This window comes from Baudoinia panamericana, assembly GCF_000338955.1.
Source record: "Baudoinia panamericana UAMH 10762 unplaced genomic scaffold BAUCOscaffold_6, whole genome shotgun sequence".
NCBI lineage: Eukaryota > Fungi > Ascomycota > Dothideomycetes > Mycosphaerellales > Teratosphaeriaceae > Baudoinia > Baudoinia panamericana.
Genome location: NW_006911262.1, coordinates 873,892 through 899,776, shown reverse-complemented (window position 1 = coordinate 899,776; position 25,885 = coordinate 873,892). Strand labels below are relative to the sequence as shown.

At 54.6% G+C, this 25,885-nt stretch overlaps 15 protein-coding genes across 15 annotated transcripts; 6 read left to right on the top strand and 9 right to left on the bottom strand.

Annotated features, from left to right (window-relative positions):
• Nucleotides 1-676: 676 nt before the first annotated feature.
• On the top strand, nt 677-1,935 carry BAUCODRAFT_481270 (uncharacterized protein). Its single transcript, XM_007678395.1, has 3 exons — nt 677-846; nt 903-1,017; nt 1,066-1,935. Exons 1-3 carry the CDS (start codon nt 811-813, stop codon nt 1,770-1,772), a joined length of 858 nt encoding a protein of 285 aa, XP_007676585.1. The 5' UTR covers nt 677-810; the 3' UTR covers nt 1,773-1,935.
• Nucleotides 1,936-2,669: 734 nt separating this feature from the next.
• Nucleotides 2,670-4,086, bottom strand: BAUCODRAFT_481272 (uncharacterized protein). The gene has a single exon (XM_007678394.1). The coding sequence runs from the start codon at nt 3,871-3,873 to the stop codon at nt 2,944-2,946; it is 930 nt and encodes a 309-aa protein (XP_007676584.1). The 5' UTR covers nt 3,874-4,086; the 3' UTR covers nt 2,670-2,943.
• Nucleotides 4,049-4,842, top strand: BAUCODRAFT_481296 (uncharacterized protein). The gene has a single exon (XM_007678393.1). It carries the CDS (start codon nt 4,224-4,226, stop codon nt 4,782-4,784), a length of 561 nt encoding a protein of 186 aa, XP_007676583.1. The 5' UTR covers nt 4,049-4,223; the 3' UTR covers nt 4,785-4,842.
• A 966-nt stretch (nt 4,843-5,808) lies between these two features.
• Nucleotides 5,809-6,471, bottom strand: BAUCODRAFT_33941 (uncharacterized protein). Its single transcript, XM_007677923.1, has 3 exons — nt 6,380-6,471; nt 6,300-6,326; nt 5,809-6,244 (listed from the first exon to the last, which is right to left on the bottom strand). Exons 1-3 carry the CDS (start codon nt 6,446-6,448, stop codon nt 5,990-5,992), a joined length of 351 nt encoding a protein of 116 aa, XP_007676113.1. The 5' UTR covers nt 6,449-6,471; the 3' UTR covers nt 5,809-5,989.
• Nucleotides 6,472-6,764: 293 nt separating this feature from the next.
• BAUCODRAFT_51573 (uncharacterized protein) lies at nt 6,765-7,247 on the top strand (the record flags this gene model as incomplete). Its single annotated transcript, XM_007678033.1, has 1 exon — nt 6,765-7,247. A coding segment is annotated over one exon (483 nt), but the record flags the coding sequence as incomplete, so codon positions are not given.
• Nucleotides 7,248-7,412: 165 nt separating this feature from the next.
• On the bottom strand, nt 7,413-8,288 carry BAUCODRAFT_24320 (uncharacterized protein; the record flags this gene model as incomplete). Its single annotated transcript, XM_007677809.1, has 1 exon — nt 7,413-8,288. The coding sequence occupies one exon, from the start codon at nt 8,286-8,288 to the stop codon at nt 7,413-7,415; it is 876 nt and encodes a 291-aa protein (XP_007675999.1).
• A 150-nt stretch (nt 8,289-8,438) lies between these two features.
• Nucleotides 8,439-9,327, top strand: BAUCODRAFT_481165 (uncharacterized protein). Its single transcript, XM_007678392.1, has 2 exons — nt 8,439-8,790; nt 8,847-9,327. Exons 1-2 carry the CDS (start codon nt 8,589-8,591, stop codon nt 9,248-9,250), a joined length of 606 nt encoding a protein of 201 aa, XP_007676582.1. The 5' UTR covers nt 8,439-8,588; the 3' UTR covers nt 9,251-9,327.
• Nucleotides 9,328-10,157: 830 nt separating this feature from the next.
• BAUCODRAFT_60312 (uncharacterized protein) lies at nt 10,158-10,619 on the top strand (the record flags this gene model as incomplete). The annotated part of the gene is made up of 1 exon (XM_007678050.1): nt 10,158-10,619. A coding segment is annotated over one exon (462 nt), but the record flags the coding sequence as incomplete, so codon positions are not given.
• A 1,792-nt stretch (nt 10,620-12,411) lies between these two features.
• Nucleotides 12,412-13,527, top strand: BAUCODRAFT_480718 (uncharacterized protein). The gene has a single exon (XM_007678391.1). It carries the CDS (start codon nt 12,596-12,598, stop codon nt 13,211-13,213), a length of 618 nt encoding a protein of 205 aa, XP_007676581.1. The 5' UTR covers nt 12,412-12,595; the 3' UTR covers nt 13,214-13,527.
• Nucleotides 13,528-14,402: 875 nt separating this feature from the next.
• On the bottom strand, nt 14,403-14,615 carry BAUCODRAFT_70466 (uncharacterized protein; the record flags this gene model as incomplete). The annotated part of the gene is made up of 1 exon (XM_007678126.1): nt 14,403-14,615. The coding sequence occupies one exon, from the start codon at nt 14,613-14,615 to the stop codon at nt 14,403-14,405; it is 213 nt and encodes a 70-aa protein (XP_007676316.1).
• Nucleotides 14,616-14,904: 289 nt separating this feature from the next.
• On the bottom strand, nt 14,905-16,052 carry BAUCODRAFT_33933 (uncharacterized protein). The gene is made up of 4 exons (XM_007677922.1): nt 15,728-16,052; nt 15,623-15,673; nt 15,317-15,549; nt 14,905-15,256 (listed from the first exon to the last, which is right to left on the bottom strand). The coding sequence occupies exons 1-4, from the start codon at nt 15,764-15,766 to the stop codon at nt 15,223-15,225; spliced, it is 357 nt and encodes a 118-aa protein (XP_007676112.1). The 5' UTR covers nt 15,767-16,052; the 3' UTR covers nt 14,905-15,222.
• Nucleotides 16,053-16,135: 83 nt separating this feature from the next.
• Nucleotides 16,136-18,971, bottom strand: BAUCODRAFT_33932 (glycosyltransferase family 39 protein). Its single transcript, XM_007677921.1, has 2 exons — nt 17,074-18,971; nt 16,136-17,022 (listed from the first exon to the last, which is right to left on the bottom strand). Exons 1-2 carry the CDS (start codon nt 18,659-18,661, stop codon nt 16,376-16,378), a joined length of 2,235 nt encoding a protein of 744 aa, XP_007676111.1. The 5' UTR covers nt 18,662-18,971; the 3' UTR covers nt 16,136-16,375.
• A 130-nt stretch (nt 18,972-19,101) lies between these two features.
• BAUCODRAFT_33931 (uncharacterized protein) lies at nt 19,102-21,080 on the bottom strand. The gene has a single exon (XM_007677920.1). The coding sequence runs from the start codon at nt 20,621-20,623 to the stop codon at nt 19,478-19,480; it is 1,146 nt and encodes a 381-aa protein (XP_007676110.1). The 5' UTR covers nt 20,624-21,080; the 3' UTR covers nt 19,102-19,477.
• Nucleotides 21,081-21,434: 354 nt separating this feature from the next.
• BAUCODRAFT_33930 (uncharacterized protein) lies at nt 21,435-22,264 on the bottom strand. The gene is made up of 2 exons (XM_007677919.1): nt 22,206-22,264; nt 21,435-22,150 (listed from the first exon to the last, which is right to left on the bottom strand). Exon 2 carries the CDS (start codon nt 21,854-21,856, stop codon nt 21,662-21,664), a length of 195 nt encoding a protein of 64 aa, XP_007676109.1. The 5' UTR covers nt 21,857-22,150; nt 22,206-22,264; the 3' UTR covers nt 21,435-21,661.
• On the bottom strand, nt 22,259-25,878 carry BAUCODRAFT_33929 (uncharacterized protein). Its single transcript, XM_007677918.1, has one exon. It carries the CDS (start codon nt 25,847-25,849, stop codon nt 22,457-22,459), a length of 3,393 nt encoding a protein of 1,130 aa, XP_007676108.1. The 5' UTR covers nt 25,850-25,878; the 3' UTR covers nt 22,259-22,456.
• Between the last annotated feature and the right edge of the window lie 7 nt (nt 25,879-25,885).

Below are 25,885 nucleotides of genomic sequence, written 5' to 3'. Positions count from 1 at the left end.
CCACCCTCGGGACTGACGCCAACGGCTGCTTGCGCTTATCATGCAAGCCGTGATAGCGTCTATTTCCACCGATATACGGAGGCGAGATGTCTCGGCAGTGGGCGCTTCGAAGAACGTGAGAAAGGGCTGGAGAAACGGGAAGGAGCGGACCGTTACCGTTAAGCGCAATTTAAACGGGACCGTTGCTTTGTTATATGTTTTGTCCACGACATCTGGCCGGTCAAGGCTTTGTGGAGGACACGATTCTTGACTGCCGCGCGATACGAGACGCATACCGATCAACCAGAATCGCGCAATCGCCAGGACGCAATGCATTAAAGGATGCGACTATGGTTCTGACCCTTCTAATCTTCCTACGCAACGGCAAGACTTCACGAGCCACCTATACCTCCGTACTTACAAGCTAATGCAGTCCAATGCACTCCCTGCATGCAGAATTGCATAGACGTACTGCACCTCACCCTTTTCGCATTGACGCCGAACACTTGCTTTCCTACTTCATTAAACAGCCTTGCCTCCTCACGAGCGCAAGCCGGCGTCATGTGTCTTTCCTATTATTGTTGAAGTCCCTCTCGTTTTCCGAAAGATCTCAACACCATCGTTTGGCTCACGGCGACACGTTTGCAACGAATTTTTGTACCTTGGAGATTTCCTTTGTTTCGACAGCAGAAGCGTTACGACCATCACGAGCCTATTACGCGCCCGCCTGACCGATGATACTGCATTGAGTTTTGACGTTGTCCCACCAGAACGCAGATATTGTCCTATGACTTTAATGCTGGTTTCCTCTATCTTGCTTTTACGCTCGCTATGGCAACCCCACGCTCGTGGAATGACTATGAGAAGGTGGGAGGACAGCACTGCGCGAACATTCCGAATATCGCTAATGCCCTAACGTGTAGAATGAATTGCTCGCTGAGATTATCAAGCAAAGATCTCCGTATCCTGCGGTGCTACTTAATGTCGCCCTGAACGTCAATCCACAGCCGACCTGGGACAATCTACCACTTCCATATGGTACGTAGTGAGCATGACTACGGAGCATCACGAACTGACTATCCATAGGACGGTCCGTCAACTCATGTCGCGCAGTCTTCGACGAGATGAGACGCAATGCACCGGTCATGTCTGTGCCGAGTACTGTCTACGGCCCTCAGACTCCAGTGTCTGCGCCCCTCTCTGCGCCACCACTTGGTTTCAAACGTACCTATCAGCCTGAACAAGCTTTCATACCAGGCCGAGAGATACGACCAAAGCCAATTCCAGCAGCAAGCACTGCGGCCCCCTCAACAACGAGCGAGCCACCTCCAAAGCGAAAGCGAGGACGGCCTACGAAAGAAGAGTCACAGGCAAAGGCAGCGGCCAGAGCGGAGCGAGGCGAAGGTCCGAGTGTGTCAGTGTCTGCTCCTTCGGGCCCCACCGCACCGTCTCAAAGCGTGTCGCACGCAGAATCATCCACCGATCTCGCGTCGCAAGCGGATGCTGCTGGACCTGCATTGCCTCCAGCGACGCGCATACCAATCTCGGCAGTCTTAACACCTACAGCCCGGAAGACTGGAAGTAGCTCAAGCTCGTCATCTGGGACGCGAAGGCGAGGCAGGTCAATGAGGTCCGAATTGGGCGAAGCGTCCGGATATGCGCAACAGTACGAGTCATCGTGGGGTAGAGTTTCAGTAATTCCTGAGGGCACACCTGCAACAACAACCGCGATGCGCCATCGAGAGGAGGAATCACCGGCAACTCAACAACGCCGTCCCTCGGACGATCAGTAGTCACGGACACAGCACGGCTAAGACGCACGTCACTTAATATCACACGAGCGCATTTCGAGACTTATTCGGGAGGGAGCACTACATTACTGCACGAATTTACGACATCACATTGGATTGGGATAATGATTTGCCACAACACATCCTGCACCTGCATACGCATGGAATGTATTAGTATCGTGCTAATGTTTTGGAAAGGGCGGCTGTTTCGTTGAGGTTACCATGTACTGTACGTCTACTGATATGTACGAGTAGAGAGAGATGAATCACAAAACATGCACCACGAATCAGCTCATTCAGAGTCTTTGCTTCACATACCTATGCCGTGATGAGGCTTAGTAGGCAAAGTGTGACAAAGGGCCACCCTAGCGAAGGGAAGCTCTCCTCGCTGCAACGTGTTGATCGAGGTAAGGGTCAGCATTCTGACACATGGTTGAGTATACGGTCGATGCATTTAGCGTTGCGGCGCTGCACCTGCACTAAACCGCATGCAAGTGGTTCTGCTGCAGCTAGCACCCGTCATGTCAGCTTCCCAGCCAGACAGCCAGAAAGAACCAATCTACGCTGCTTAAACCTGACGACACGACAGTATCGTCAGTGGACTACTACGAACTTCTCAGCGTGAGGACAAACGCCACGACGCAAGACGTCCGCTCAGCCTACAAAACCAAAGCACTTTTGCACGAGCCTGACAAGCCGAAGGAGATGCGGCGCAGTTTAGGGCAATCACACATGCAATGGAGACTCTTGTTAACCCGAAGAAGCGGCGGAAGTACGATGGAAGTAACCACATTCGCCGGCGACAACAGACACAAGAGGTCGAGGCCCGGCTCGAAGCCAAGCTCGAAGCCAAGCGTGAGGAGTTGCTGCACCGCCTTAAAACTGTTTCAATGAGCTTCAGGTTGCTTGCGACAGAATCGAGCAGAAGATGGCGAGCGTCCAGAATCTGCACGAACAGCAGAAGGTGAAGGAGACCCTTTCAGTAGAGAATGTGGCATAGTCTGCCGCTTCCCGGTATGTGTTGCCCAGGTCTCAGCGATGTTTACTTCCGGTGTTGGCGATCTGTCAATTACGGGCCTTTACAGAGACGCGTTCCAACATCTTCGGGTAGACGGTACCTGACCGTTTGAGCGCTTGACTGCGTCTTACTCCATACCCAACAGCAGTGGACCGCTTACAGCGCATAGAGCATCCTTTCAGCACAGTGTTCACATCTCACTCCGCGTTTCTGACCCCAGAAAAAGCACTGCCCATCGAAGTGATCCCTGCTCGACATCATCGCCGCTCGCGTCGTCTCAGCAAGTTCGAGAGCCTCGCAAACATCAACCACGCTCTCCATCACCAGCCCGATACCCAGCTCCCTCACTCCAGTGTAACGCGGACAAGAGCCGTGGTGCTCGAGCGTGCGCTTGGCCCATTGCCAGGCAGTGCAGATGCAGAAGCCTCTCGGCACAGGAGCACCTTGCAGCCGCATTTGCCACTTTACTCCGTCTGCGGTGGGATTGCGTTTCGTCAACGTTGCGACGGCGTCGATAATTGAGCCGACCAAGATCCACGGAAGCTGCACCTTGACCTTGGTGACGCCTCTGAGAACCCTGCCACGGTCACGGATCCATCGCACGCACATTTGTCGTTCGAGGGCGTTGCGCAGAGGGATGTGCAAGCCATTAACGGCATACTGGGCGCTCAAGATCTCCGAGGTGAGCAAGGGAATAGCATGGGTGAGCGGTGGAAGCTGTTCGCAGATCTTCGAGTGGTTGATGTTGAGTATATCGCTCTCAATGAGGGGAATCTTTCGCTTGACGGGGAACCATGAGGTATTTGGGATATGACCCTTGGAGCGCAAGTTGTTGGGATTGAACTCGCAGTCGTACCGGAATAATAGCCTCACGTAGTTCGGACTTTGAAGGGCGAGAGCGTAGATCATGATTCTGACCTCACCAGGAAGATCGAGGAACGAGGTCTTCTGCCGTATCCATACTCTTGGTGTCGTTGATGGGCTGGCATTGCGGATATCCTCGCCGGCTGGCTTCCCGTCCGAGAGGTAGAGTGTCTCGATACCCTCGGGGAAGTCGTCTCCTTCCATGGCACTTTGTATGGACATCTGCAGGGGTCCATGTTCAAGCACTGTCTGAGCTGGAGTCCAGCGAACGTATAAGTGTCGTGAAGGAGCCGCCAATGCTTCGCCACGAAGCTGCTGAGTCACGGGATTGACGCAGGTGCAGATGGCTCAGAGGCACTAGCGTCATGACTCCTCGGAGCACGCTGCAATGAACCAATCCTCGCTAGATCGATTCTACTTTTACAGTGCAAAATATGAACGGCCCTTCTCCTGCCGTACCTTCTCTTCGCTCGCTAGCGGACACTTCTCCGTGACCCAGCCGCCAGTGTCGCAGCGCGACTAATGCAGTAGCGAGCCACACCAGCTCGAATTCAATCCGACGAACCCTCCCTATGGCGAATCGCTCTCAACCATGGCTTCGAACGCCGCGCTCAGTCCCAAGCCGGAAACGCTGCGCCGCCAGCTCCCTAAACCGGCGGCGCCGTCGCCTCCATTCCTCCTCGGGGCCGTCCACGCAACCCGCCGCCACGAGCTTCATATCCACCACGGCCTTCATACCCACCACGACCCTCAAACCCACCTCTACCACCGCCGTACCCACGACCGCCACCTCCACCTCCCCTGCCAAAACCTCTGCCCCTACCACGACCCCTAAACCCACCCCTGTACCCTCCATCAACGCTACCCTGGCCAAACGTTTCCATATTCCTCGTCCGCTCCTCGCGCCTCATCGCCCGACCGTCGACCATCTGGTCGCCCGATGCCTGCTCGACGCGGTCCTTCAAATCGCTGCTGATATTGTCGAAGAAGCTGCTCTTCCGATCGTAGCTCTTCTCGCCTGTTTTAGGCGGGATCACAACATCATCTTCCGCGGCACGATTCGCATGTCCGTTCGTTGCTGCCATGGGATCCGGTGTAGCGCCGTTCGTCGGACTCGTAACCGGCGAGCCTGACGCCATTGCCTCTTTCATAAGGTCGTCCTTGTTGAACTTCGCGTTTGCCGCGTCGAAGTCGTAGTCTTCTTTCGGCACATCGATGCCTTTGTGGGTTGGTCCGCTTTCCCGTCTGGCTCCACCTCTCGGTCCGCCTCTGCCACCACGCCCGCGGCCACGATGCTGTCCATCTTGCATCCTCATCTGGTTCATATTCTGCGTGAGATTGTCGACGCCATCGGTGGGCTGGGGCTGTGGCTGTCTGTTCGCGCCAAGCTTAGCCATCGCTTCAGCGACTGCTGCCGCTGCCGCTTGTGTCGCGTCAGGCACGGCCTGGTGTTGAGCGGGTTGCGAAGGCGGTTGTCGAGCAGCCTCAGTAGGCCGCTGAGGTGGTTTGGCCGCAAGCACATTCATTGACGGTAAAGGTACGGCTACCCGGTTGTTGTTCTTCCCTGCATTTTTCGGTTCTGTCGGTTGTTGTTGGGCTTTGGTAATTTCTGATGGTGCCGTTGCAGCGGAAGTCGGCGGCTTCGAGTCGATTGGAGGGGGTGGGGCAGCTGATGAGGCGGCAGAGGGCACGGACGGTGCTGGTGTCGTAGACATCTCGATGGGCTTCTGCGGCTGCGCCGCCGATGGCTTCGGAGCCTCTTGACTTGCCGGAGCCGGAGTTCCTTGTTTGCTACCGATCGGCGCCTGCGGTGGGCCTTGTTGCATGTGTGGGGGCGGTCGCTGCTGATTCATGTGTTGTCCAGGCGGACCATTGTGCATGTGCGAGTGGTTGGGAAAGTGGCCTGGCGGAGGGCCAGGTGGGAAGCCTTGGTTTGGCGGTGGACCGTAAGCCATGCCGTATCCAGGCGGAGGTGGAGGCGGACCGTAGCCCATGCCGTATCCGGGTACAGCGCCAGGTGCACCTGGGAAGCCATGAGGACCGCCTGGACCTTGAAATCGTGGATGCTGTTGTTGTGGATGCTGTTGTTGGTTTGGCGGTCGGTAGCCAAATTGTTGTTGCTGCTGATATGGAGGAGGTGGACCTCGAAACCGGTCCGCTTGCTCGGGAGGGGGTGGTTGTTGTGCTGGCGGAGGTGCTGGTCGCGCGGACTGTTGCCGTGTTAGCTCGGTGTTCTGATGAGCATCCTTTGACTACGTTTCGCTTCATTGTTGGCTCAGAAGGAAGGCAACATGGAAGTATCCGCATGGTTGTTTGCGCCTCAGCAGAACTGAAAAGTTTACATCCAAAATGCTTCATCAATGCGGTGATTGAAGAACGATTGATCACTTACCCCGAGAATGGCGGGATCGTCAGGCACCTGCGGTGGCCTGTTCTCTTCCTTCTGACCGGGTGGCGCGATGATGTTGAGCTCTTTCACGTCGCTGCCACGGAAGACGATGTACTCGTAGACATGATCGCTCGCTGCCAGCTCTTCCGCCGGGTTGCCGCGCCGACCTTCAGTGCCATGCGACGTGACGTTTTCGAGTGCGACCTGCGCGTCTTTCATCAGCACTGCCATATCAGACTGTAGGAAGGATCTTCCATACCGTGTGGCTCTCGCTATTGATCTCGTGCTAGCGCAAGGAAGTCAGTACATGCTGCTTCATTTGGTATTAGAGTGACGGACCAGTGTGCCAATGTAGCGCACCCCGGAGACAGAGATGAGGGAGATGCGTGAGCCTATGAACTCAGACATGGCGAAAGGGTGGGAGGATGTGGTTGCAGTCGCAGTTGCAGTTGCAGTTGCAGTAACCACGTAGCTTTCAATTGCTTCGCTTGCGATGGACGCAAATGTCTGAGTGTGAGCTCTCGAGCTGTGCCAGCCTTAGGCCGACATTGCCAGAAGGGTCGGTATCGCGTGACAGAAGTCATGGGTGGTATCCCTTCACTCCACTCGCTTCATCCTCACGCTCTCCCCAGTCATGCCAGCATTGCCGTCCTCGTAACCGCTTACTGCACGTCGCTCGTGGCAGTCATCACTAATGTCGCTTATGCAGAATGGTGGCGTTCATGGCAACGATAACCTGGAGAACACATGGCTGTTCCACCAGCTAGACGAATACGATTGGGACAATGATCTGGAATTCCAAGGTGGTCTTCGCTCCATACTCGGCTCAGTTCAAGACCCAGACCGTGTTCGCCATCTGACTTTGCGCGCACGATGCTACTACTTCAGCCGGAAAGTAGGCCAGCAAGTGGACTTTGATGGCTACCAACGCTGGCTCGCCACCCGAGACGCAGTGTCCGCCCCTCTTCTGAATGGCAACGGTGCACATGAAACCACGTCTCAAGAACTCGAAGGCACCCAAGCAGATGGTGCTGCAGCTGATGGAGGAATGGCGAATGCACCCAAACCTGCCTCTTTCGCAGAGATCTGTGACATGATTGCCGAAGGTAAACCTATTCCTGGAATTAAGGATATCCCACCGACCATACTTGACGGCCAGGTCTCGGAGAGTTCATCTTCGAGAAGGAAGAAGCCGTGGGAGAAGGATCTTCCTGCCGTGACTGAAGACGCTAGAGCGCCGAGCTGGATGCGATGAAATTTACATACCGCCCAACAACCATGCTATCGGGGCAGAATTGCCTCAATTAGCGATGAAACCAGCGTAAGAGCAACATAGCAGCGCGGAACACCTGACCGGAACCCATGCATTACGTCACTCACGGCTTCTCCTTGAGCGCCTAGGTGGGCCCACCATATTCGGCGCTGTCTCCTGAAACCTCAAACGCTCTTCGATCGCTGCGGCGTCCTCCAGAACATCCGCCTCCTGCACAAGCCGTCTCTCAATCTCATCACCGTTGTTGTCGTTCAGGTCGTCCCACCCTTTCCAAGCCGTCCAGCTCATGTCTCTGTACACCTTCCTGACTTTGCTCAACAATGCTAAGAAATCTGCACCCTCATAGTCCTTGGAGACCAGGGAGTTGAGAAAGGCCGCGACCGCGCTGCGAGGCTTGCCAATGTTCTTGGCCTTGAGCTGAAGCTGAACAGCGGGATGATTGTTTTGGCGAAAGTCAAGCCCACGATCTATGCGCTCTTGCTTGCTGTCATCCGCAAGAACGCTGAAGTCTGCAGTGAAGCGGAGCTTAATCGTGCTCGGCCCGGTATTTATGAACCACATTGCTGGTCGAAGCGCCTCAAAGAGTGAGGTGCTGGCGTTCGCGAATTCGAAATCAACCACATTCATGCCGACTTTGCTACACCCTTCGAGACTCACGATTCGGTCACGCATCTGGCGTTGGTATTCTGCCGCTATCCTTTTTGAGACTCGTGATAATCCGCCGTCCGTCCAGAGAGTGGGACTTAGAGGACGTGTTCCCTGCTGGTTGCTGCAAATGCCACGCAAAGGTACCGTCATAACACAATCTACCGGGCCGACTAGCTCGGCAGATAGCGGGTTAGCAAATTGCGGAACAGCGGTCCTGTGCCAACGAGCGTACCGAAACCGTAGATCCAGTTTCGAAGCTCCGGTGAAAGTTTGGCCATCATATCGATTGGACTCGTGGAGCGCTTGAGCGCTGGGTGATGCCGCCATGATCTTCTGGGGTGGAAGGCTCACGGGAGTGTAAAGGCGAAGCCGTCCAGCAAAGAATTTGCGTGGACTTCTTACGATACTGAAGCGAAATGAAATGAATGTGTTGTGTGTTGGCGCCGAAAGTTAGACTTGGCATACGGTCGGAACAAATTCAAGTGCACTGAAGGTGAAATGATTCTGGCGAAAAAAACGCTTCGCATGTGGCGATCGATCGTACGGTAGTGTAGGTCGCCGAGCGGAGATTGGGAAGCAGACGTTGCTTCGTCCGATACGTACATCTACCTTTCCTATGGCTGCACGATGGCACTTGGCCCCCAAGGTCATCCGAAGCAACATGCAGCAACTCCTAACCATGCATGTTCCAACCATCAGCCCGTTTCGAACTACATACTGAGCAACCGTTTGCGGATAATCGTCGATCCTCAGAGGCGAAACCTGCCTGCGGAAGCGGGACAGGTTCGGTACAGTAACGCTTGGAGCTGCGCCGCCGTTGGCACGGGAGGTACGTTCACAAGCTGAGCACACTCCCATATCCCCTCGCAGACTAAACATCGATAGAGACGGGCGTTAGCATGGTCAACAACCTCTTCACCGCCTTGCACAACGGTGACAACAAGTCAGCAGAGCGCCTATTAAAGCGTGCAACAGCTGATCACTTAAACCGACGGGACAGGCCAGCCACCTGCGATTGTCCTCACGCACCAGAAGCCTGCGTGCCCCAGCAATACAGAGAACTCCAGAGACCGGGTCGTGGGCGATGTTGGCAAGCCATTTCTTGTTCAAGACACGCTGAGCATGGAAGTTCGATCGCCAGTAGTCCAGATATAGCCGCTCATGCTCCACACACCAAGTCGGCAACTGCCCGGTCACCACGCCGTCGTCTGTACAAGTGTTGGTGGAATATGCGCTCATCTGTGCCTGATTCGGCGGTGCTGGCAGAGGGATTGGCACAGCACCCGTGACTGCGTTGGCAACTCCCCGTTGGCAACTGATTAACAGCTGCTCGCGGATTTGGCACTTGTCGCAAAGCCTACACCAACGCCCTGTCCATTTGGACGTGTTGCTTTTGCTCGGCCCGGTCCTAAGAAGCGATACGAGCTTTGTGAAATAGGGCTGTTAACGACAATTGGAACGGCAAGAGTCGCAGACGGACCAATTGTCTCGCGCAATGCGGGTCCCTTTGCGATCCAACAGTGCCGTACCATGTTCGTTATGACCGGGCCAAAGGTAGTTCTGTCTGTTCAAATCACAATGGTCAGGGCGGATTGCGTGCCGGAGGTCTGTTGAGCTGCTGGGTCGCTTCATCACAGCTTGGTGGACCTTGTGCCGCCATCTTGACGGGCTTTCTGCGGGACGAGTGGATGCATCGTGGCGCTCAAAGAAATATCTAGTACACCAGCTTTGCAAAGACGATGCGCCGAACAATGAGACGGTACTGCATCCGGCCAAGGCATTGTCAGTCAACGTTTCTGAACGTGATGCACAATCTCGAGGTTGCCCGGAGACGGATATTGCGACTCTGAGAGCGCCAAGCAAGAGAGGCAGTAGCAATGAACGGCTAGCTGAGCTTGCTTCAATGATGGTCAAGCTTCCAACAGACTGTGTGGCGAACGCCGTAGCTGTGTACTGCCAGTGAATACGTGAACTTAGCTGAGACAGCTGAAGCGCATACCCATGCTCAGGATACTGTAACGCGTTTACTTTGGGTATCATTACTGTGAAGCCGGCAAGTTCCGTCGGTCATCGAACCTCCCTGTATATCATGCTGCTCGAATGAGATGATATGCCATCATACATTCCAGCGCTGTCACTTCTACAAGCATGCTTTACTCCAGACTTCATATGACGCGCCTGCGCATTGCAGCGGTGCGACGTTTTAGCACACGTCCTCCACTACTTAAGAACCGGGTCTATCCTACATCAGTCCGCAGGGAAGAAGAGCTCGAGACACTCACTCTAATGAGCGCCAGCAGTCGCGTACCGTTGATCACATTATGGACGACGAATTGGTGCACCTCTTGCAAGGCCGTGTCGCCGCTGCTAAGGGAGCTCATCGAGAAAGAAGGCGTGGGTGAGGAGCAAGGTTCAGTGAGCTTCGTCGAGGTCGAGGCGGACTCGCCGGACCTTGGAGGCATTGGTGGCATGGCGTTGCGGTATGGAATCAACAGCATTCCAACACTCCTTGCTTTCGATCGCCAGGAGCCGCAGATTGAGACTAAGGTGTCAAAGCTGGGCGATCTGAAGGACAAGAACTTCCTGCGGACATGGCTCGAGAAGGAAGCCTCCAGGCACGGCCGTGGAGGTGGTGGTGGGACGTTTTCTGGTCTTTTCGGGCGCTGATTTCGGCGGGTGTGAAGGGCGGTCGAACAAAGCTGCTCTGAACAATAACGCCGGATCTGGAAGCGCATGAGGCCGGCCCCTGGATGTGGCCAAGGATGCCTCGTTCAGAATGAACGTTTCTGCAATGAACATACCAATTACGGCACCATGGCTGCATGTAATGACCGTGTCAACCACACCGTCCAAGCAGCGCACCAATGGACACCTGCACAAACAAGCAGTTGGCTTCCTCCCACATGGGCAATGTAGTGCAACGGTCGGCATATGCGAGTCGGCTGGTCATGGCAGACGAGACTATACTGTATGCCTCTCATGCGAAGAGCATACGGACGAAGTGCTCTTCCTTGCTCGCTCTGCCTTCGCGGCCTTGTTCCCAGGACGCCTCGGCCGAGTTACTATGCCTGGTTCCCCAATCTCAGGACCGAGCTTAAACATACAACCACGGATCTACGGCAACAAGCAGTACAATTGCAGCAACTCGCATCGAATATGCAACTTCGATGCGGTCTCTAGTTTTGGCGGCAACCTCCTGCTTCCAGATTGGGCAACACCCATAGTAAGGAATGGACAGCTGAGACCCATTGACCAACCGTTCCCATCCTTCTTGGCTCTATTATGTTCCGAATGCGAACGCATAATCCGGAGTGAGCAGTGGGAGCGCAGTGCGGCCCAAAATCGAATCCCCAGAAATCCACAGACAAAGTAGGTTGATTACAGGGTTCCTTCCTGCTTCTTTGGTACCCGAGAAGCTAACCATTTAGACAAGCAGCGTTTGGCACTGCTACCCTTACATTTCATGCACCTGCCTCACACAGCTTGGCGCGACACGGCGGCTTTGGTTCGGCACCATCAACCATCCCCCAGCTCTATTGCGCTGCCAGAAACATCGGCTTAAGCTACTGAGGGAGCTGGAGCGCCGGAAGGATCAGAATGACAAATGGCTTCGGAACATCATGCGTGGCCCTCAGGAGAATGTCACTTATGCTACACCTGACATCAAGGACGCACGTTGCCAGAACGGTAATTGGCGGGCATGTTGGTGCGGCAGAGAGCTTGACGTTGACACCCTTGATGCCGAAGTCTTTCTTTGTAAGTACATGTCTCTGAGCTTCGAAGACGGCGAACATGATCTTATCTGCAACGCTAAAATTCGTGCCTCCTCCGAGCTCCTCCATGCTGAGCGCGAGTCTCTGCGCTTCCGACCTCCATGTTCCAGGGTAGACATGCGGCTGGCCAAGTGACTGCAGCGTGACCTAATGCGTCGCCTTACAATGCACGAGTACCAAAGCTGATGTCCTGTTCTAGGTATGGCTTGCGAAGGCTGGATCAGGCAGGTGTCATGCCCTTTCTCGGCTTGCGCTCCTTGCTAGCTGTGTCTACAGTGATCCACGGGTACCCATCAACACATCCAGGTATCACATTGCCAATAACCTCCAGAATCCGAACCCGCGTCGCTTCTATACTCCTGCTGAACTGGCCTCGAATCCGGCGCTTAAAGAGTGCAACTTCAAGCTCCGCCGGACAATGCCTAATGCGAGTGATATCAAACTATGACAGCATTTACTCGCTTGGAGAAAGTGTGCGAAGCTGTGGTTGGTGAATGGAGTGGCATAACGTCCGGGGAATGTATTGGGGAGGATGTGAATGTGCGCTGGCTCGAGTCACAAGCTCCGTCCTTCGTTGTCTGCGCTTCCACCATTTCAGCCTCTGATGAGATCTTCTTTACAAACTTGATCGTCGTTAACCGAGCCAGTGTTGTCGTGCAAGGCTCTTGAGGGTGATCACACGCTCAGCATCGTTTACTTAGCACGGCAAAGCCTTGCGCATCTACTCCGTAATGGCCACCGGCATGATGAAGCTCCCGACGGAGCTGCGATGTCAAATCATGGGCTACATCGTAACCTGCGATCGTATCGTGGTTGCACCTAAGAAACTTCGTACCCCCAAAGCGAAGAAGCAAGAACGCGATGTTTCCACGATTCGTGAGCCACTTCACGCTCGCCTTTGCCTCGCAGGAGATGACACTCGAATACCGGAGTTTCATCGAAGACCGCATTCGCAAGCACAAGGACTTGTTCTGCGTCATCGTTAAGGACCTCGAATTCGCAAACTTCGCAGCCCTACTCAAGCAGCTTGAGGCGAGCAGCGGCACCAGGACGAGGACAGGCGACAAACACCTGACTCCGAAGGATAGTGTCAGCCGCCTTGGACGCTTCTACCACAAGCCCACACATCCGCAGGCGTACGCGCGAGCTGATAGCCCTTGTTTCCTCGTCAAACTCGTCTTCACCGCCAGCCTTGACAACTTTGTAGACGAGAGGTGGGTCAGGCTCCTTCGTTCTATCAGTGTTGCCGAGAAGCAGCACGGCCAGCTCAACCTGCTCGTCAAGGTCGGCCATGTTGTGCCGACTCCAGCTTTGTCGATTTTGTTGAGCCACCACTTCAACGTCAAAACTGCGGGAGGGCATTTGAACTACCTCACCGCCGCGCTATCCAGAGTGTTAAGAGCGCCGCTAGAAACCCGGTACCTGCTGGGACACGACATCAACGAGCCAACCCTCATCGACACAGACGAGGTTGATTAATGGTCGATGTAGCAAGAACGGAAGACTGGGACTCCACCTGATGTGCGCTATACACCGGAGTCAATCGGAGGCTTGCCACTGCTACCGAGTATGATGAGTAGGATCGAGGTGATGACCGAGTCTATCGAGCCAGACCACATGGGCTTCGTACAGTCTGTCAAGCCAGACCACACGAGCTTCGTACCGCTGCCGCCACCCGACGAAGAGGTGGTGGATGCACTGGAGGCAGAAACCGACGAGCCGGGCAGGCTCATGTGGGGCCTGCAGCAAGGCTACAGCGGTGGCTGGAACCCGTCATGCATATCACGGAAGCAAAGATGCGCGCCCTTGGCCTTGACTGCATGGTCGACGGTCACTACGCTGCGAATCCAAAGTGTGAGGACGCGAAGCCTGCTATCTGATAGAGCGGGATGGAATGATGGTCAGCAAAAGACCTACGATACAGCAGTCCTTCTTAATTACTGCCAGGGACTGGACACATAATGGAGTCGTACGCGATGCTTTTGGGAATGTGCATGGAAGCTGTAGCGCCATTCTTGCCCGCATTCGGCAAGATCTTCTTTACTACTATCATTGTGCCATGCTAAGCTGAGGCATCACTTTCTGCTCAAGATAATTCGCTGCTTTCATGGCAAATCTGAAGACTGTGTTGGGTGTCGCTAGACTGCACACAACTGCTGCTCGTCAATATTGCTGCTTCCGAAAAGTTCGTTCCATAAGTAGCTTCTATCCTTGCAGCCCACTTGCGAAGCAGCAATGTCGAGTGCAGCTGTCCATCCAGCGCCCGCCTCCGTCACACGAGCGTGAGTGACGTAGGCGACCTCTTCACACTGTCATGTTCGAGGCGGCATACCGCGCGACCGCAGCCTACACATCTGTGTTACAGTGCGGCTTGCTTGACGCAGCCAGCTCAACATACAGACCCGCCAAGTTCCTGCTTGACGGCGGAACTCGGGTTGCTTGGCCGTATGAGTGGTCTCTACCCAGTTGGTACCGAGGCTGCTAGGCGGTGTATTGACGTATATGATGGCTCCGTAGTCGGCCGTCGGAATGCGCCGCAGACGTGTCCATAGATGACAGCTTCCAGCTTTAGTAGACGCATTCTTCATTCGCAATGCCGTGATCGTTGCCAGTCCAAAGGTGCTTGACTCGGCAATAATCTGAACTTCTCTACGGCAGCCGCCCGCCATCACCCTGCCTTCTGCACACTGTTGCTGTCCACACTCTTCTCGAACAGCACGTTCACCCGCCGTCTCAGACCGTCAATGCTCTGCTGCGTGGTGCGATCTTTCTCCTTCTCCTCTCGCCGGATGCGTACGAATGCCGCTGCCACGCCAATGCTCATCGCGTATACCGGATCCGCAATCCTAATGTAGATGTTAGCGCGAAGTACAACCTGCATGATGTTGAAGTATGCATGCCTTCCAATGAGATATGGCGCGGACATTGTGGATGTAGAGAGCGAGCGATCAGCGTGTCACGTGGGGCTGAAAGGTGCAGTTGTCGAAAGCGAGATGGAAGTGAAGTCGAGTCATGGGCCGATGCGCGGTCCAAGCTCTGATGCATATGGCGTGAAGCATGAATAGCTCACTCGCTGCAGAACATTGTAACCGCATGAGGCGCATCGGTATGACTTGTCACACTTGCGAAATGTACAAATGGAACGTCTTGGTCACAAGGTCGTTCAATCACCTGCACAGTGCGGCTGAGTGCGTGACGAGGAGGACGCTATTGACAGCTATGAGCGCTCGGCCTGCTAGTTTACGTTTGCCATGAAAAGCACAGCATCAGCCATGGCCTGCCTGGTCCGCATGTTGGCAGGGCTAGAAAGATCTTTAGGCTTTTCATGCTGTCCTCCCCGCTTTGCTGCTTTGTGGGCCGTACTGTCTCGCGCACCCAAGCCTCTCAGAATAACGCCTCGGAAGTCATAAGAACTCCTCCTCCTCCGCAGGCCAAGGTCGCGCATAGTAGTTCATCATCATAGGTTCAAGTTCGTAATGACAGCGCGCTTATGCCTCGCCAAAGGTGTTCTCGCCGGAGTAGCTGTTAGACGGCGTCAGCAAAACCACCTATCACAAATTATCTTGCTTACTGCCGACTTACGTGATATACAGGAACCCATCCTCATCCTTGTGCTCTTCGTAGATGCTGCTCATCAGCGCCGCGGTGGGTGGCAAGACCTCGTCGACGAAGATGAAGATGGCCTTCTCCGGGCTGAGCTTGATGCGCTTGCGAATCACGTAGACGAACTGGCCAACGGTGAGGTCGGCGGGGACGAGGTACTTCTTCTTGTCGATGGTGGCGATGTCTGACTTCTCAACCTTCTCGCAGATCACCTGTATGTATCGCGTCATGAGTCAGCGCGCTTGTTGGTCGTTCACTAGTCGGTGGGTGGTGGTATTAACGTACGGGAATGCGATCTGCGTACTTCTGCCTGATACGTTCGGCCTCTGCTTTACGCTGTATCATGTTAGCTACGGACTTGCACGCTCGCGCATCATGATGTGAGCGTACCTTCTCGAAGGGGTGCTCGTCCTTGAACTTGGAGCGCATATTGTCCTTTGTGCGGGTGGTTGTATAGGTGTACTCGAGTGTCGCTTCTTCGCTTCCTTAACTGCCTGGATGTCTTTGATGATGGAGGTGATAGGTAGCAGAGGTAATGGTTAGTGATGGCGGTGTGAGGCAGAGGTGCTGATTAGGTAGGCAGCAGCAACGGAAGCGTCAACTGCTTTGGCGGGGCTGCTTTGACGGGTCCGTGCTCTGCTTAGCTTCCCGTCGCTTTAAGAAGGCTGAGTGTATGCAAAAGTCAGACTGCAACATTCACTTGTGACTGCTGGACACACGCTGTCCTCGGGCCATGATACAGTCGCAGTGAAGCTGACTTTCATTTTGAGCACGCGAAACGTGTCACGTGGCTGATGAGACAAAGATCCGCAACAAAGCCATGCTTTAGACAACTACTTTAAGAGACAACCGCACGATGGAGTAGCCTCATATAGCATTAGGTAGATACGGCGTACACAGAGCTCATATCGCTCTCAAATGGACATCTTTATAGTCATACAGGTGCTTTCCCCAGAACGCCGGTAACGCCTCGCCCCCCACACCCTGACCCCGGTGTCTGCCCGCTCGGAGCGTACCACCCCCTTTACATTACGTCGCTTACGGATCGGCCATTCTCCATGTCGACAGCCACCTGAGATGCTGCCACTGCTGGTTCGGCCCAACCATACCGAAGCATATCGCCCTGAACAGCCAGAACAGGTAGATTACCACACCGTACAGCGCCATGTGAATGCCCCATTGCACGCCGCTCCTGAGATCCCGCGTGTACCAGTCCACGCAAAAGCCAGCACATAGAATGGCGAAGTAGAGCGCAGGGTAGTAGTGATGCACGTACGTCACTCTTGCCATGGCGATGAAGGGTAGGTAGTGCAAGAACCAGCCGAGCACGGGGTAGACGCCGCTGTAGTGGAAATGATCGACTTGCTTCCAGGTAAGCTCGTCGAAGCCTCGCTGCCAGCGGATGGCGTACCACGCCACCATGCCGAAGAAGAAGACGAGCGAGAAGGTGCTGCCCCAGTAGACGATGGGGTTGCCGAGGAGGAAGTACTTGACGATGTGATCGTCCCAGCCGCACATACGAAGACCAACGTGCAGGAGGGGCCATTGCCATGGACTGGAGGCGAGATCGTCCTGCTTGTCCGGATCAGGTACGAGGGCGTTGTTGGAGGTCATCATAGCGACATTCAGGTGAACAAAGTCGCGCAAGAAGGGAGACTTGTATGAGCCGGGGTCACCAGGAGGAACTATCTCACTGTCAGCAAGCCATAAAGATGCGGTAGTGACAGTCAACTTACGCTTCTCGTTCCAGTGCGACTCTACGTTCCAGTGGGTGTATGGGTCGCGAGGGTGGTTCTCTTTGACGCAAGTTGTTTCGATCTGCTTGAAACCCCACTGCGGCAGGTTCACGTTACCCGCGCGGAGATAGCAGTTCAGATCAGCGTGCTTCAAACGAAACGCAGTTGTCAGCGTCCGAAGCTTTGAGTAGTCGCTCGAAGCAGCGTCATCAACAACTTCAACAATCCAGTGGTCTTTCGTGTCTCCGACGGTGGTGTTGCCATAGCAAGACACTTCGTAGTCAGCCTTCGTAACCGGCGCTGCGACTTGATGCGAATGCAAGTTGCGCCCAGTCTGCGCGTGGATAAGGCGAATGGTGTCCTTGTCTCCAACGAACTTGAGGGGCGCTTCTGCGTCAAACTCCGGCTCGTGTCGGTTCGGGTAGAAGAACCAGTCATTGTTCGCATCCTTATGGTGATAGCACGTGATCTGCTGCTGCGTCGAGCCTTCCGGATACGTCTGCACGTGCGAATGCAATAGTCCACCGCCATAACCCATGTTCTTCAGCGTTGCCCTTGACCCCAGCGCCACTTCGAGCGGACTGTCCTTGCCAACCTCCGTACCCCTCAGGTTTGCCTGGAACAGTGAAGACATTTGCGCGTCACCCGGGCCGCTGTTCTCTAGCACCAGGAAGTGCAAGTAGAAGTTGAACATGTACACCGCGAGCGGGATCATGATCAAGCCTACTACACGGAAGCCCAAGTGTGCCGCCAACGTCACCTTCTTCATCTTGAGATCGCCGAACTTGTTCCATAGATCTTCAATGGTGTACAGGCCAACAAGCGCCGTCCCGAACATGCCAACCCACTTGACACTGCATACACAGCCAATGCTGATACCGCTGAGCATCAACCACAGCGCCCATTCCGGGCCAAAGGGGTCATGTCGTTGGTTGTGGAACTTGGCCCAGCAGAAGACAGTGGTGAAGGTGAAGAAGAGCAACATGCTGTCAAGTAGGATGAAGCGGCTGATGGTGGTATAGCTGTTCTCAAACAGCACCATCATCGTGACCAGCCAAACGGTAGGCCGCTTGAAGTGCAGCTCCTTGGCCGTGTAATAAGCGAGCGGAACACACAGCGCGCCAAACGCGGAGTTGAACAGTCTCATGAAGGTGTAGTTGAGCTCAGGCGGATACGTCTCGCCAGACTTGAACTCGAAGGAGCCGTTGTAACCCGCCAAGTACCCCGACAGCCCAACGAGCATCTTGCCAAGCGGAGGGTGGACATCGAAGTAGAACTCGCGCTTGAGGTAGTGCGAGCCGAACTTGCCAAAGTGTGCCTCGTCCCAGGTTACGATGTCCGAGATGCCGATCTTCCACATGCGTGTAAAGAAGGCGAGGGCGGTGAAGATGAGCGGCGCGATGATCCATTCGAGGTCGTCGAGAGTCTGTAGTATGGACTGCGCCTGCGGCTTGACCCTTTTCTCTACCATGTCGTCCACTGAATCCTTCGAGATGTTACCGTTCGCTTGGCTGGGAACATATCGTCTCCTGGCGTCGCCCTGATCCATGCCGCTTGCTGTAGCCTTGGAGGCATCTTGAGCCGCCATGGTGCGAGCGGTGCGATGGCTCTTCGCTTCGGTATGCTAGGGTGTCTTAAGGCTCGCTCGTCGAACAATGTCTCTGAGTGGGATCCTGCAGATTCAGCTCTGTCTTGTGACTATCTGTGGACGCGCTGTTGCGCCAACGAAGGAGTGTAGAGAAGCTCAAAGGGGCAGAAGTTGATTACAACAAACTCAGAAGGCAAGGATTGAATGCACAACTGCAAAACTAAGGTATAGCAATACAACGAGCTGAACGCGGCTCCTGCATTGCTCGGAAAGTAGCTGCAGGGATACGGCCATACAGCCAATCAGAGAGCAGGGGCCTATATAAGGAACCGTTACCCTTCGAAGTACCAGCTGTCATTTACGTTACCGCGGGAATGCCTGCCAAGGCGAAGACCGTTGGGCGCGACTGCATGAGTGGCAGCAGTGGATGTGAGAAGAACAAAGGCGGGAGCGAAGATCTCCAAGGTAATTACCGTACTATGTAGCGTACAACCATTAAAGCATTACAGTCTGTCTACAGACGCGCATTCAGGGTATCGTGAGCGATCAACGCGCCAATCCTGATCAGTGGACGAGAGCCAACCTTCCCATGCATAACGCTCCAAGTGATCGTGTGGTCGAGATCATGGGTATCGTGGTAAGAGCTGTGGAGGAGCGGAGCCGTCCAATATCGTCTGTCACATATCCATGCCCAAAAAACGCCCTGCTAATACAAAAGAAACGCTCTGTCCCAATTTAAACCGATGTTGTGATGCGCGATGTTGCTTGTTCGCTCAATGCTTCGCGATGCTGCTTATTATGGCGTGAAGATGCTCTCTAGAGATAGGCCTGGAAGTACTGCTCGTCGAACCAGTTGGCCTCAGTGAAAGCTTGGTGCAGCTGCGAAGCCTTTCCGACATCGCACTTGCAAGCCTGCTGAGCCGCCGTCCTCGTGAAGTCCTTTCCAGGCACCCGCTCCTTCAAGAACTTGACGTATGCGGCGAAGATGCGACGTTTGTTGGCCAGGTACTTCTGCGGCTCGAGGCGAAGGACGTTGCACACCTTTTGTTCGGCAGGCGCGAGCTCCTTCCAGTCGGGCTTGGCGGACATCTCCTTGTCTGTTTTGTCCGTCTCTTCCGACGTGTGCCTCCAGGTGACCTTGAGCGCATTTCGATTGTCGCCGAGCGACGGTAGATGCTCGCAATAGTCTTTAATCTCACGCCACTGCTCGTCCGCCTTCCCGTCTGCGACCGTCTTTGAGGGAGCGTGACGTTGATGCTTGTGCTTCTTGTCGTCTTCCAAATTGTCCGTGTCGGCAGATCTCTTGCGCTTATGCGTCCTTACGGCGCGATCACCCTTCGTTGAGGGTGTTGATGAAGTAATGCGAATGTCGGGTGACGCCGATGGCGCTGGTGATACAGCTACAACATCGCATGGCGTTTGCTCGACGTCGACCTGACGGCTCCGTCGCGGCGCTGCTGCCTTATTTGGCGTGAAGCGGTTGAGCATAAAGACATCCATGGGCTCGCGACGTTCGGCTGTTTTGGACGGCGCCGGCAAAGGGCGAAACCTTGCAATCATCTGTTGCCTGTGGTTGCCGAAATCGCGTTGATTGCCCCTCTGCACACCTTGAATGTACCTCTGGCAATCTTCCTTGCTATCAATCCGTAAGGTGGTGAGTGGCACGCTGAACGGCTGGAACTCTTCGGTCGACGGCAGCAGCGGGCCGTAGAACGACTGTGAGTCATCGGGTGACTGATTGGAGAACAGCTGGTAGTCCAGATGAGGCTCGAGCGTGAGTTGCTTGAAGTCATGGAGGACTTGGGTATTAGGCGCCACTGCTGACGTGTCAGACACAATAGCCGGCAGCGTAGTCGCGGCCTTTTCATGCCGCTCGTCGAAGTCGTGCTGCAGCGGCGACTCTGGTGTCAGTTGTTGACCGGCGCCGACAATCGCCTTCCCGGGTGGCGCTACAAAGGCCATTGAGGACAGTAGTTCACGATCTGTATTCGGCACCGTTGTTGTTATAACTTGAGAAGACAATGCGATCTGCCGGAGGCTTCCGGAGTGGCGAAGATCGATGCTTATGCTGCTGTATGCGTTCTCGGTGATTACACTTGCTCTAAGTCCGTGCTCTTCTTGATGCGATGTATTGTTCGTTTGTGAGGCGTACGGCTTTGGTGGAAAAATGCGACTCTTATACGATTTTAGATGTAAGAGGCGCAGGTGTAATCGTTTGGTATGCCCTCGTCGCAATTGGAGGATGCGTTTCTTGCGTTAGTCAAAAGTGGCCGAAAGAAGAAGACTCTGTGGTAATATGCTGCAATCTTGGGAATGGGCAGGCAGCAGCGTATGACAAGTCGGAGATAGGTGAATGAATCAGAAGAGGGTGAACAATGGGAGACAGATACTTCACCAGGTCAATGAGTGTTTCGCAAGGGCGGGCGTGTGACCTCCCAAGGACAAGGTAAGGCAGCGACTGCGACGGTGCCGGGAGGCTGCTGACGAATGTGCTGGCCTCGCCATCGGGAAGGCTATCGAATGGCAAGGAAGGAAGGCGGGCGAATGCGACGTTCAATGCCATTGGCTCGCAATGTACTGTCAGCTGTTGTCACTGGGCGCGATGTCAGTGTAAGAGCGAGTGACTCAGAGAATGCGGCCTCCTTCGGCCTTGCAAAACCCGTCTCCGTACTCTAGCCGTACATAAAGCTTGGCGTGGACGGCGCAAGGTTCGCCACACCCGTGCCGATCAGAAAATGCACGTATTCTACCTGGACGTCTTCGCAATCGTCCTCGCATTCTCCTTCTCGCGGAAGCCATTGGTTGCGCTCATCGTCTTCGCACGTAGGCGTGGACTGATCAAGGTTGCGAAGCTGGCGCGGTAAGCGCCGTCATGACCTCGTGGAATCCCACGGCTCGCCTGGATGCTTTGTTGCCTGCGCCACAGCCATTGGCGATCACATGCGTGCCTGTCTCAATGGCTGTCGCATTTGTACCAAACGGGACGCATCCCTTCCAATGCTAACAGGCTGCATGCATAAAGCAAACACTTTCGGATGCCGTGTATAAGCGGTCGCATATGCAGAACCTGGGACAGATACGAGTGGCTCGATCCTCTTGCGCCCGGATTACTGATTCCATTGCTTTGCACTCGTCATCGCCGGAGGTTTCAGGAAGCTCCGCTTCGTCCGGTGTTGCTCGCCATTGCATTGCCATTGGCACAAGTCCGGAGCCTTGGTGGCATCCGGTGAGTCTTCCAATGCTAGGCTGCCTTGTTTCGTGTTAATGACACCACCTCAGTACCGTATCTTGGCGTCAGGCTACCCTTTGTGCCATGCATCCACTGTGTGCGTGGGCTGTCTCAACGATGCCTGCAGCGCGGCAACACTGGTTTGATCCGTTCTCTCTCATTGGGTCGCAGACCACGCGGTCACATAGGCAGCATTGGAGTGTATGTGATTGTGGACGTGAGAGTTGTGACTAGCATGTAAGATACTGGTTGAACTTCTCGTTCGTCACCCCAATCGGTCCAAATAGAGTGTGAATCGGATTGATCAAAATTTAGGTGGTCAGAGTCACCGTTACGGATGGCGTTCCCTGTCCCGTTGCTGAGAACGGCAGGGACGACTTTATGAACGTTACCTCGTGGAAGCGATATCGTATTGCACTACGACATAAACCCATGACTGTCTGGACTCCGGCGCGGTGTGGCATGGACAATGCTGGCGGACAAGCAGAGTATATGGAAAGATCAGATTAACCGTGTATTTAGTATCACAGCGCTAACAGCCCACAACGGGCAGGCCTGGCAATATATCACTTGCGCTTCGACAGCCACGCCTTCCAATCCGTGTCCCTCCCCAACCGCGATGGGCGGGTCATTTCCTCGTTGCGATCCACGACATCGCCTTCCTGCCAGCTTTGCCATGCACCCAAGCTGGCCAAATGTCTCATCGTCGGCCTGCCGTGCGGGCAATTCCACGGCTTTTCCATCTCTCCCATGTGCCTCACCACCTTCACCATCTGCCTGTGCATCAGCGTCTTGCCAATCATAATACTGCTTCTGCAAGCACGCATGGCAAGCATGCGTTGCACCTTCTTCGGCCGCAGTATCTCGGAACTTCCCGGTGGTGCCTCGCTCAGTAGATGAAGGAGTTCTTCGAGATCAGACACGTCAAATGTCTTCTCGCCGCTGATTGGGAGTGTGAGGAGGCGGCAGTGTCGGTTCGTAGACTCATCGTCATCGTCAGTTGATGAGCTGACCTCGATCTCAAAACCATTGCTTTTTAGCGCAGCGGAGTGGTTCAGAATGATCTCTTCCTCAATGGCGGTCAACTCCAGCAGTTTCGGCCGGACAAGCCGTTGGCTCTGCAAAGTCACAGTTCGCTGCAGACGCTCATAGTTGTACTTTTCGTCGGCTGCATGCTGATCAATGATGAAGAGCTCATCCTGTTCTTCTTCGTCCTGAGCGGACCGCACAGCTACAATGAACCCCAGGTTGAACTGACCCACAACCATCATTCGCTCAAAGTCGGGCTTGCTGACGGTGAGCGAGAGCTTGCCCTCTGCGCTTGCGTCATCGAATTCGTCTTTCACAAAGACTTTATCTTGTGCGTCGTGCGCCAGATCAACCAGGGCTTGGGTGCTCATGTAGAGCGCGTTGGCTCGCTGCTCGATGTCTGCAAGGGAAACGGACAGCATTTGCATGAGTTTCAATGTAGACTCCTTACGGTTAGCACCACTTCGAAGCGCCTGGGACGCGCGCTTCAAGTTGGCTTCAGTCGGTCGAGCAGCGGCCTCCTCAGCTTCTTGGATCAGTCGTGCAACTCTTTCGTCCTCCTGTACCCGTCGCTCCTTCTCGTCAACGTAATCCTCGTCCAGCTCATCGTCATCAGCGCCAACCGGAGGCAGTTCGTCCAACGGGTCCGACGTGCGATCATGCTCAGGTGTGCGAGCCCCGGTTGCGGTTGGCGAGCCCGTACGTTCGCCATCGTTACTGGACCTATCAACCACAGATCCGGCACTGTCGTGTTCAGACGGTGCATCATCCGCCATGGGCACGTCACTACTGTCTATAGCCAGCTGCGAGCCGGGAGCAGCGAAGGTGCGTAGACCGCGAGCCAAGAGCGGGCTTGCACCGAACTTTGCGATCGATTGAGAGTTCTGGGGCGCATAAACTCGGCGCTTCTTGTATGGCGGACTGCTGCCGATGATCGCGGTGGTTGTTGTATCACCAATTGTAATCTCTGCCGTTTGCAATCGGGTCCGCTTTGGGCGCATCCGATCGAATGCGCTCTGCACTGCGCCTGATGTCGCTTTCTGCGAGCCGGTTGCAATGGCTGAAATGGACGACTCTTCTTCAAGTTGACCACTAAGCGGCGTGGTTTCATGTTGGTCAGCCGATCGAGCCTGCACGCTAAGGACTTTACACAGTGTATCCGGATGGTCTGACTCGTGCCGGTGGTTGCCATCATCGCCCGCAGCGCTTTGAGCTTCAAGCCCGACTGCTGCTGCTTCAGCATGTGTGTGACTCAGATCCCCTGTAAGATGAGCAGGGCGCTGCGAGAAAAGGTCATCATATGGCGTGCCCATGGGATCGGGAGCCACTTGGCATGTACCCGCATTATGTATCGTGGAACGGTGCGGTGACTGACATTTGATCGCGTTTGTCGTTGAAGGAATGTTAGCGTCACAGGCGGGAAGCCTGTCCGCTCCTAAGTTTGGGTCATCAAACTGTGCACTATGCTTAGCATGCAGGGAGTCCACATGGTTGGTTTCGTGCTCCTGCGACATATTAACAGGCTCTGTCGTCTCCTTCTGCAAGTCCATTGTCTTGCGCTTGGCAATCGTAAACGATTTCTCATGACGGTCGTCCGCTTCGCGGCCTAGCCAGTTCCGCAGCAAGTTTGATGGTGTGTCAAGCGATGTTTCATCTTTGGGCGTTCGCACGGGATGCGCGACTACTGTCGGGTTGGTTGGCTCGGTCTTACTTCTGCGTTCATCTGAGTCTGATTCGGCCTCATCATCGACTGACTGTTCGGTCGAATGTGGTCGAGGAACGTTCAGTGTCTGATACGCTGGCAATCTGCGGTTTGGTAGCGAGGATTGCGGGACTGTGTGATCAGTCTGATCGAAGAGCTCAGTCAAGGCGGTCTTCAGGCTCTCCAGCAATGCTGTCTGGTTATGCAACATGATTGTCCGCTTGTCAGGCGAGACATTGACGTCGTAAGAATTGGTATCTACGATCAGATTCGCAAAGATGAACGGAGACTGCGATACATTGTAGGATTTGTAAACCTCGTTGATCGCCTTAGAGACCTGCGGCAGCAGGCAAGGTCGGGAGTTGACGAAGAACATTTGGCGATCGGGTGCCTGACGTCCCTCGCCAAAGACCGGTTTCGAGATGTGACCCTGTACAAGCACTGTCGTTGAGCAGTTTGCAGCCTGCGTGGTCCAATTACGCGCGCTCTGTGTGCCAGGACCTACGCTTGGCTCCATCTCGAGCTGCAAGTCGAGCTTGATCAGCGCGACGAGGGTCTTGGTGCCAAACACATTCACAATGTTCTCCTTAGTCGTGGTGTTAGATTTGGTTGAGAAGACGGCAACTTTCTTTCCCTTGGGCATCTGGTTGCTGACGGAGAATCGTACACCGACGCTGATACAAGCATAGGCATGTAAGTAGGCGACGACCTTGCCAAACTCGCGCTTGATGTTCTTCTCGAGCTCCTTGCGGCGGACCGGGAGGTTGTAGAAGAGCTCGCCTACGGAGACTGTGGTACCTTTCTGGGCAGCTGTCACGGTTGCAGACCGCAGCTTCCCCGAGACCTCGAAGTCGAGTCGCTTGCCGACTGCTCCGTCTTCCGCACGCGCCGTGACGATATGGAACTTTGACAGCGCGCATAGTGAAGACAGTGCCTCGCCACGGAAGCCGAAGGTGTCAAGCGAAGTGAGGTCCTCATAGTTGGACAGCTTAGACGTATAGTGCTTCAGCGCGACTGTGTCAAAGTCGTGGGGTGCGATGCCCTTGCCATTGTCTTGCACTTCGATCGTCTCGAGGCCGTGATCTTTGAATCCCACATCGATCGATGAAGCTCCGGCGTCGAGGCTATTCTCCACTAGTTCCTTGACGACAGAGCAGAGATCGACAATGACTTGTCCAGACTGGATCTGGTGTATTGAGCGGCTTTCTATGGCCTTAATAGTGGCCATCTAATGCTTTTGTTTAACCCATTATGTTGATGAGGA